The 10,477-nt window shown below is 46.1% G+C and overlaps 1 protein-coding gene across 2 annotated transcripts in view; it reads left to right on the forward strand.

The window, feature by feature from the left end:
* LOC132780019 (dehydrogenase/reductase SDR family member 7B) overlaps nt 1-9,216 on the forward strand; it is a 39,425-nt gene extending 30,209 nt beyond the window's left edge. For both annotated transcript variants that reach the window (XM_067462095.1, XM_067462096.1), the window contains 3 exons: nt 965-1,057; nt 3,307-3,459; nt 8,630-9,216. In XM_067462095.1, the coding sequence (XP_067318196.1) occupies nt 965-1,057; nt 3,307-3,459; nt 8,630-8,835 (452 nt within the window). In that variant the 3' untranslated portion in view covers nt 8,836-9,216. The remainder of the gene's footprint in view (nt 1-964; nt 1,058-3,306; nt 3,460-8,629) is intronic.
* The last annotated feature ends 1,261 nt before the right edge of the window (nt 9,217-10,477 follow it).

Below are 10,477 nucleotides of genomic sequence, written 5' to 3' on the forward strand. Positions count from 1 at the left end.
GGAATGTGTCCAGAGGAGGGCGACTCAAATGATCAAGGGTCTGGAGAACAAGCCCTATGAGGAGCGGCTTAAGGAGCTGGGCATGCTTAGCCTGAAGAAGAGAAGGCTGAGAGGAGACATGATAGCCGTGTATAAATATGAGAGGAAGCCACAGGGAGGAGGAGGGAGCAAGCTTCCTTTCTGCTTCCCTGGAGACTAGGACACAAGGGAACAATGGCTTCAAACTACAAGAGAGGAGATTCTACCTGAACATGAGGAAGAACTTCCTGACTGTGAGAGCCGTTCAGTAGTGGAACTCTCTGCCCCAGAGAGTGGTGGAGGCTCCTTCTTTGAAAGCTTTTAAGCAGAGGCTGGATGGCCATCTGTCGAGGGTGCTTCGAATGCAATATTCCTGCTTCTTGGCAGAATGGGGTTGGACTGAGTGGCCCATGAGGTCTCTTCCAACTCTGATTCTATGATCCTATGACTGTGAGAGCTGTTCAGCAGTGGAACTCTCTGCCCCAGAGTGTGGTGAAAGCTCCTTCTTTGGAGGGTTTTAAACAGAGGCAGAATGGCCATCTCTTGGGGGTGCTTTGAAGGCGATTTTCCTGCTTCTTGGCAGAATGGGGTTGGACTGGATGATGGCCCAGGAGGTCTCTTCCAACTCTTTGATTCTATGATTCTATGACTGTGAGAGCTGTTCAGCAGTGGAACTCTCTGCCCCAGAGTGTGGTGGAGGCTCCTTCTTTGGAAGCTTTTAAACAGAGGCTGGATGGCCATCTGTCAGGGGTGATTTGAATGCAATATTCCTGCTTCTTGGCAGAATGGGGTTGGACTGGATGGCCCATGAGGTCTCTTCCAACTCTAGGATTCTAAGGTTTACCTGGATAAAAGCACCTGGAATCTTATCTATGTCTCCTCAGTTGAATTGAACACTATCTGACCACATATATCTGGTGTAACATCGTTCTCCTCCTCTCTCTAGCTCTTCTGCCTTCCATGATCAGGAGGAGGAAAGGTCACGTTGTCGCCATCAGCAGCGTTCAAGGGAAATTCGGGCTCCCATTCCGGTCCGCATGTGAGTACTTCCTTTGCAATCATGACAACAAATTCAGGAAGGACACTTTCCTCCTATTACGGGCTTTGGAAGTGTCAGTGTAGTGAATCTTACCTTGTAGGGCTGAAAGGAAGCCAGGATAACAGTATGGCCATCCTCCATTTTGGGAGTGGAAGCCAAGGAAGCAGCCATCTTGAGGAAGGATAGTTAGAAGATGGGAGGAGTTTGGAGTCTCCTAGGATGGGCTAGAGCAGTTGGGAGGAGGCAAGTCTTAGGAGGGAAAAGTTTTGAGCTTCTGTGAGAGTGGAGAACTGGGAGCTGGTGTGTGAAGAAGGGTTTTTGAAACTGGGTTTTCAGGGAGAGAGTGTCTGTGTCAGACAGTGCTGTGAGCTGAAAGGAAAAAGGTCAGGCAACAACCTGATTTCTTGTGAGAGTTAACACAAGAGATTAGCTCTCTAGGCTGGGTTAGTTAGCAGGAAGAACTCTAGGGAAGAGTTTGTTAACAACCCAGGGACTACCTAGGATAGGTTAGTCAGAAACTCATTACTATTTCTCTAGAGGGAGGGTTTTTGTTACCAGCAGCTGTTTGATTAGCTCTGTCTGTAACTAAGTGAGATGAAACTTATTCAAGCAACCATCAAGCTGAAGTACTTTTGTAACAAGTCACACTTTTTGTACCTCTCAGAAGTAGTTAGTTGTCTGTTCTTATGAATAAATCTTGTTCTATTTAACTTTCAAAAGATCTCTACTGCGCATCATTCAATCATCAAGCCTTTGAGATAGTTCCAGCATTTGTAATATCCTGATACTACAGAAAAGCCTCAACAAACAGTTACTTTGGGAGACAGGGGGAAAAGAGGTGTTGGCAGGAGTGGGAAAAGTTTACCTGAAATACTTATTGAAAAATCCTAAAACTATTTAGGTTGGTGGCAGCTTTAATTCAAAAGGGAGGTTAAAGAAAAGCAGTGTTCACTTCGCTATAGCACAGATACATTGTCTTGCTACTAGTTTGGAGGCACAGGGGTGGGATTTTTGAAGAAAAGGAAATCTTTGGGGAAGATTATCAATAAGACTCCAGCCTCGCGTCACCGTTTGTGTCATATTCCTTTATATTGGTGTCCAGTGTGGTGATATTATACATACTTCGTTGAAGTGGTGGCAAGCGGCGTTGATTTAAATATTGATAATCCTTTATAGTCAGCATTCAGGAAAAATGCCACTGACACAGTATTGTCCCAGAGGTAAAAGAGATCTAAATTGGGACCTGGAAGGACAGACTTCAAGAAAAACCTGAAAACCTGTCTTTTCCGATGTGCCTTTGGAGAGTGACCATTTATTCCACTTCTGTTTGCCCATCTATAGTGTTGCCCCTGTAGCGCACTTTCCCCCGCCCTAAACTGAAGGCCTGACACCACTGTTCTATCCTTCTTGGGCTCTCCTCATTTACACATTTTCTATTCCTACCTCTCCCTTTTTCCATCGCATTGTCCGATCATTCTGTCTAAATAGGCCAGTTCATAAATAATATTCTCCCCTATGAACCATCTAGGTTGTTAAGATCGTCTGGAGGGGCCCTGCTCTCGGTCCCACCGGCCTCACAGGCGCGTCTGGTGGGGACGAGGGACAGGGCCTTCTCGGTGGTGGCCCCTCGACTCTGAAATCTCTCCCACTGGAGATCATAACTGCCCCTTCCATCTTGACGTTCAGAAAACAGGTGAAAACCTGACTATGGCAATTGGCATTCGATGAGTGAGTCAATATTCTGTGATATGGATGGATGACGATGAATGACGAACAACGATTTTATTGTGACGACTGACCATTGTAATTATTTGATTGCATTTTGCTATTTTAATGTTTTAGTTTAATATGTAATATGATGTTTTTAACGACTGTTTGTGATATTACTGTTGGAAACTGGCCCAAGTCCCTCGACAAAGGTGAGAAGACCGGTATACAAAATTGCTAATTAATTAATTAATTGATTGATTAATAATAGCAGTTCTCCAGAAGTGTTTTTCAGTGCCCAAAATATATATCGATTCTCCCATAAAGCAACCTGTTTTATAGGCTGTTAGGAATTGTGGGAGTTGAAGTCCAAAGCGCCTGGAGGAGGGCCAACGTATGCCCACGCCTGCAGTAAGAGGAGAGAGAGAAAAACAAGCTTTTCCCTGCCAACTAAGTCCTTGATGAGGACTACAAACTTGCAGAAATGGTTGAGTTCCAACACGTAATTCAGCGACTGAGCCTCTCCTCTTTGGGTCTTCCAGACGCAGCCTCTAAGCACGCTTCTCAGGCCTTTTTCGACTGCTTGAGAGCAGAAGTGGAGCAGTACAGTGTGGTCGTGACCGTGGTGAGCCCCGGCTACATCCAGACCAACCTGTCGCTCAACGCCATAACCGCGGATGGATCCCAGTATGGAGGTGAGCAGTGCGCCGCTGACTTTGCAATTTGTGGTGATTATTCTGCAGAAAGAGCAGCTGTGCCAAAAACATGTGGAAAATGGGGACCAAGATTTGGACCTTGAATGCTGGCACAAGGTCGCAATCATGGCCGAAAGCCTGTGAGGTGCTAAATAACCTGTCTGTAGCTTAGTAGCTATAAGTTTGAGGTAAACCTCAGTGGGAGAAAGGTCTCAATCTGTGAAAGGCCTTACAGTGTGAGGTAGTCTGTGAGAGAAGCCTCTGTGTGAGCTAATCCTTATTCTGTGAGAAGGCCCCAGTGTGTGAGAAGCTTTGGTGAGAGAAGTAGGCTTTAGTCTGTGAGAGGAGCCTCCATGTGAGTTAAGCCTTAGTCTGTGAGAAGGCCCCAGAATGTGAGAAGCTTTGGTGAGACAAGTAGGCCTTAGTCTGCAAGAGAAGCCTCTGCGTGAGCTAAGCCTTAGTCTGTGAGAAGGCCCCAGTGTGTGAGAAGCTTTGGTGAGAGAAGTAGGCCTTAGTCTGCAAGAGAAGCCTCTGTGTGAGCTAAGCCTTAGTCTGTGAGAAGGCCCCAGTGTGTGAGAAGCTTTCGTGAGAGAAGTAGGCCTTAGTCTGTGAAAGAAGCCTCTGTGTGAGCTAAGCCTTAGTCTGTGAGAAGGCCCCAGTGCGTGAGATGCGAGAAGTAGGCTTTAGTCTGTGAGAGAAGCCTCTGTGTGAGCTAAGCCTTAGTCTGTGAGAAGGCCCCAGTGCGTGAGATGCGAGAAGTAGGCTTTAGTCTGTGAGAGAAGCCTCTGTGTGAGCTAAGCCTTAGTCTGTGAGAAGGCCCCAGTGCGTGAGATGCGAGAAGTAGGCTTTAGTCTGTGAGAGAAGCCTCTGTGTGAGCTAAGCCTTAGTCTGTGAGAAGGCCCCAGTGTGTGAGAAGCTTTGGTGAGAGAAGTAGGCCTTAGTCTGTGAAAGAAGCCTCTGTGTGAGCTAAGCCTTAGTCTGTGAGAAGGCCCCAGTGTGTGAGAAGCTTTGGTGAGAGAAGTAGGCTTTAGTCTGTGAGAGAAGCCTCTGTGTGAACTAAGCCTTAGTCTGTGAGAAGGCCCCAGTGTGTGAGATGCGAGAAGTAGGCTTTAGTCTGTGAGAGAAGCCTCTGTGTGAGCTAAGCCTTAGTCTGTGAGAAGGCCCCAGTGTGTGAGAAGCTTTGGTGAGAGAAGTAGGCCTTAGTCTGTGAGAGAAGCCTCTGTGTGAACTAAGCCTTAGTCTGTGAGAAGGCCCCAGTGTGTGAGATGCGAGAAGTAGGCTTTAGTCTGTGAGAGAAGCCTCTGTGTGAGCTAAGCCTTAGTCTGTGAGAAGGCCCCAGTGTGTGAGAAGCTTTGGTGAGAGAAGTAGGCTTTAGTCTGTGAGAGAAGCCTCTGTGTGAGCTAAGCCTCAGTCTGTGAGAAGGCCCCAGTGTGTGAGAAGCTTTGGTGAGAGAAGTAGGCCTTAGTCTGTGAAAGAAGCCTCTGTGTGAGCTAAGCCTTAGTCTGTGAGAAGGCCCCAGTGTGTGAGAAGCTTTGGTGAGAGAAGTAGGCTTTAGTCTGTGAGAGAATCCTCTGTGTGAGCTAAGCCTTAGTCTGTGAGAAGGCCCCAGTGTGTGAGAAGCTTTGGTGAGAGAAGCTCTAGGTTGAAAGCTTTGTGTGTAAAGCTACTGTGTGAAGCTCCAGTGTAAGTTCAGTGTGAGAGAAAGCTCTGTGAGAACAAAGCATGAGAGTGAAGGCCAGCGTGAAAGCAAAGAAGGAAGTATAAAAATTTTGTTTGTGTTGTGGAAACCTAGTTCTTGTAAATAGTGCAACCATATTATTTTGCTATAAAGAAAAGCTTCCTATGGAAGAGATAACATAACATTGGTCTGTGTGTGTTTTGGTTCTTTTTGTCACTTTGGGCGACTGATGCTGGGTCACGCTGCTGCTAACAAGTTACTCTGCTGTGTATTTATGAGGAGAGTTGTGAAGAACCCTTACCTTTAGCAGCCAGAATGTGGGCCTAGCGAAGCCCTGGCGGCCATCTTAAGATAGGGAAAGAGGGAGACGCCATCTTAGGTCAGGTTTTCTTAGGGGGTGTGACCTAGTCCAGTAAGCAAAGAGTAGATGGCCAGGATTGGTTAGGAATAGGGGGCGGAGCCTAATATTCAAATGGAGGAAAAAAGTGTACTTTTTGAATTTGAGGCTTGAGTTTTGTCAGTTGGGATTTGTCAGTTGGGAGTTAGGTAGTCGGTTGGTGTTCACAGTTGGATAGTACTAGATAGGAGAATTGGGTTAATCTTTGTAGTATTCAATGTCTAGACGAATTAGCCAGGAATACTGACAGTGGGAACAGGACCTTGCTTATGGTCTGTTTCTTTTATTCCTGAGGAAGGCTAGGCCAAGGTTGTTTGGCTAGATTCCAGAAAGTGGGAATTTGGTTTGGAATTATCATCAGAGATTAGTTTCCTGAGATAATCTCCTGTTTGTTAACTCTAGATTTGAACCCAGTACCCATCTAAGAATTGTACATCAAACGTAACCAAAAGCTTGGTTTGGAATTATAGAGTTTAAAAAGCTCTAAATAAATAATAAATAAATTAAACCCTCTGAGGAAAATAAACACCATAGTAACACGGAAGGGTGTTATTAAGTATCCTCTCCACACATATAACTCAGCCTGAATACTAAGCAATAAGGTGGCAGCGTTCCCCAATTGAAGAAACAGTTACAAAACCTCTCAGTTCAATTTGGTTTGGAATTATCATCAGAGATTAGTTTCCTGAGATAATCTCCTGTTTTGTTATCTCTATTTATTATAGTTAACACATTACAACAGCCTGTGTGTGAACGTCATTGGTATTTAATGTATTAGTTTCCTGAAATAATCTCCTGTTTTGTTATCTCTATTTATTATAGTTAACACATTACAACAGCCTGTGTGTGAACGTCATTGGTATTTAATGTATTTTGTATTAATGCATTATGATGCTATTATGTTTACTATATTTGTGTTGAATCTGTTAGCCAGCCTGAGTCCCTCTTCGGAGGTCGAGAAGACCGGGTTAAAAAAGCTCTAAATAAATAATAAATAAATTAAACCCTCTGAGGAAAATAAACACCATAGTAACACGGAAGGGTGTTATTAATTTGTTATCTCTATTTATTATAGTTAACACATTACAACAGCCTGTGTGTGAACGTCATTGGTATTTAATGTATTTTGTATTAATGCATTATGATGCTATTATGTTTACTATATTTGTGTTGAATCTTCTGCTGTTAGTCGGCCTGAGTCCCTCTTCGGAGGTTGAGAAGACCGGGTTTAAAAAGCTCTAAATAAATAATAAATAAATTAAACCCTCTGAGGAAAATAAACACCATAGTAACACGGAAGGGTGTTATTAAGTATCCTCTCCACACATATAACTCAGCCTGAATACTAAGCAATAAGGTGGCAGCGTACCCCAATTGAAGAACAGTTACAAAACCTCTCAGTTCAGACGTCATTCAAATATAACTATACACAGTTATATCTTTCCCTGTCTGATAAATTCAAATATATGTTCAGTTATTCCCTTCCCGTGATATTCCATATAATTGGTGACATAGTGGTGTGATCCTTCCTGGGATAATCCTTATAAGGGTCTTTTGTCAATAAGCCCAGTCGCCCAACACATAAAGCAACAGGTGAAGATCTACTGTGTGTTTGGATGAAAACAAAGTCAAGGAGTTTTCTTAATTCCAGAAAGGTCAGACAATGCAATAAAACTCTGCTGACCACTGACAAGGACTCTGCAATGTATGGGTTATTTTTTTTCCTGGCCTGCCTCTGAGACAAGTTATTCCACCACACAGCATATCTATGGAGGGTGTGATTGGAAGGAGAAAACTAAGTAGGCCTTAGTCTGCGAAAGAAGCCTCTGTGTGAGCTAAGGCTTAGTCTGTGAGAAGGCCCCAGTGTGCGAGAAGCTTTGGTGAGAGAAGTAGGCCTTAGTCTGCGGGAGAAGCCTCTGTGTGAGCTAAGCCTTAGTGTATGAGAAGGCCCCATTATGCGAGAAGCTTTGGTGAGAGAAGTAGGCCTTAGTCTTTGTGAGAAGGCTTGGTGTGAACTAAGCCTTAGTCTGTGAGAAGGCCCCAGTGTGTGAAAAGCTTTGGTGAGAGAAGTAGGCCTTAGTTTGTGAGAGAAGCCTCTGTGTGAACTAAGCGTTAGTCTGTGAGAAGACCCCAGGGTGTGAGAAGCTTTGGTGAGAGAAGTAGGCCTTAGTCTGCGAGAGAAACCTCTGTGTGAGCTAAGCCTTAGTCTGTGAGAAGGCCCCAGGGTGTGAGAAGCTTTGGTGAGAGAAGTAGGCCTTAATCTGCGAGAGAAACCTCTGTGTGAGCTAAGCCTTAGTCTGTGAGAAGGCCCCAGGGTGTGAGAAGCTTTGGTGAGAGAAGTAGGCCTTAATCTGCGAGATAAACCTGTGTGAGCTAAGCATGTCTGTGAGAAGGCCCCAGTGTGTGAAAAGCTTTGGTGAGAGAAGTAGGCCTTAGTCTGCGAGAGAAACCTCTGTGTGAGCTAAGCCTTAGTCTGTGAGAAGGCCCCAGTGTATGGGAAGCTTTGGTGAGAGAAGTAGGCCTTAGTTTGTGAGAGAAGCCTCTGTGTGAACTAAGCGTTAGTCTGTGAGAAGACCCCAGGGTGTGAGAAGCTTTGGTGAGAGAAGTAGGCCTTAGTCTGCGAGAGAAACCTCTGTGTGAGCTAAGCATTAGTCTGTGAGAAGGCCCCAGTGTATGGGAAGCTTTGGTGAGAGAAGTAGGCCTTAGTTTGTGAGAGAAGCCTCTGTGTGAACTAAGCGTTAGTCTGTGAGAATACCCCAGGGTGTGAGAAGCTTTGGTGAGAGAAGTAGGCCTTAGTCTGCGAGAGAAACCTCTGTGTGAGCTAAGCCTTAGTCTGTGAGAAGGCCCCAGTGTATGGGAAGCTTTGGTGAGAGAAGTAGGCCTTAGTCTTTATGAGAAGCCTTGGTGTAAACTTAGCCTTAGTCTGTGAGAAGGCCCCAGTGTGTGAGAAGCTTTGGTGAGAGAAGTAGGCCTTAGTCTGTGAGAGAAGCCTCTGTGTGAGCTAAGCTGAGCAGATTATTCTGGGCAAGGGGCATTTTCTGACCTCCGCACGTGCCTGTTGTTTCAAGGCGCTGACTTGTTTCTCCTCCTTTCAGTGATGGACAAGACCACGGCTGGAGGCAAGGCGGCGGCAGAGGTGGCGCAGGTGGTCCTCGACGCCGTGGGAGAGAAGCGGAAGGAGGTGGTGGTGGCGGGCTTCCTGCCTTCTGTGGTGGTTTACCTCCGAACGCTGTGCCCGAGGCTCTTCTTCGCCATCATGGCTTCCCGGGCTCGGAAGGAGAGGAAAGACAAGGCTTCCTAGCCCCAGAACCATTGACTTTGAGCGGGAGAGGCCGACCCGAAGGCATGTGGGGCTGCGCACGGAGCATGGACACTCGCCTCGATCTCTTCCCTGCAGATGAAGAGCTGTGTCCAGTTGGGAGCCAGCATGACACCCGGAGATTGGCTGTTGTCCTGCTGAAAAGGGGTTGGGTGGCTGTGAGCCTTCCGGGCTGCCTGGCCATGTTGCAGTAGCATTCTTTCCTGACGTTTCGCCCACATCTAGGGCAGGCATCCTCAGAAGTTGTGAGGTCTGTTGGAAATGAGGCAAGTGGGGTTTATATATCTGTGGAATGATGTCCAGGGAGGGAGAAAGAACTCTTGTCTGTTGGAGAGAATGTTGCATTGATTAGCATGGAATGGCCTTGCAAAGCCTGACTGCTTCCTGTCTGAGGGAATCCTTTGTTGGGAGGTGTTAGCAAGAACTTGTGTCTTTTGGAGGCAAGTGTGAATGTTGCCATAGGCCACTTTGATTAGCATTGAATGGCCTTGCAGCTTCAAGGCTTGGCTGCTTCCTGCCTTTGTTGGGAGCAAGAACTCTTGTCTCTTGGAGGCACGTGTGAATGTTGCCCTCGGCCACTTTGATTAGCATTGAATGGCCTTGCAGCTTCAAAGCCTGGCTGCTTCCTGCCTGGGGGAATCCTTTGTTGGGAGGTGTTAGCAAGAACTCTTGTCTGTTGGAGGCAAGTGTGAATGTTGCCGTAGTCCACTTTGATTTCTATTGAATGGCCTTGCAGCTTCAAAGCCTGGCTGCTTTCTGTCTGGGGGAATCCTTTGTTGGGAGGTGTTAGTAAGAACTTTTGTCTTTTGGAGGCAAGTGGGAATGTTGCCGTTGGCCACTTTGATTAGCATTGAATTGCCTTGCAGCTTCAAAGCCTGGCTGCTTCCTGCCTGGGGGAAATCCTTTGTTGGAAGGTGTTAGCAAGAACTTTTGTCTTTTGGAGGCAAGTGTGAATGTTGTCATCAGACACTTTCATTACGATTGAATGGCCTTGCAGCTTCAAAGCCTGGCTGCTTCCTGCCTGGAGGAATCCTTTGTTGGGAGGTGTTAGCAAGAACTTTTGTCTTTTGGAGGCAAGTGTGAATGTTGCCGTAGGCCACTTTGATTAGCATTGAATGGCCTTGCAGCTTCAAAGCCTGGCTGCTTCCTGCCTGAAGGAATCTTTTTTTGGGAGCAAGAACTCTTGTCTGTTGGAGGCAAGTGTGAATGTTGCCGTCGGCCACTTTGATTAGCAATGAATGGTCTTGTAGCTTCAAAGCCTTGCTACTTGCTTTCTCTCTCCCTGGACATTCCACTGATATATGGAGGAAACCATGAAAATGAGCCAAATTTGGCTACCAGTATTTAAAAAAATTCCAAAATCGGCAGTAAATAAAGGGCAACACTCAAACACCAGGGGAATGTCAGACAGGAAACAATCAGGGCCAGCTAACACCTCATAACAAAGGATTCAGCCAGGCAGGAAGCAGCTAGGCTTTGAAGGTGCAAGGCCTTTCAATGCTAATCAAGCTGGCCCATGGCAACATTCACACTTGCCTCAATCAGACAAGAGATTCTACAGATACACACACACACACACATATACACACAAACACAGTCCACTTGCCTCATTTCCAGCAGACCT

The sequence above is a fragment of the Anolis sagrei genome, chromosome Y (assembly GCF_037176765.1).
Source record: "Anolis sagrei isolate rAnoSag1 chromosome Y, rAnoSag1.mat, whole genome shotgun sequence".
NCBI classification, from domain to species: Eukaryota; Metazoa; Chordata; class Lepidosauria; order Squamata; family Dactyloidae; genus Anolis; species Anolis sagrei.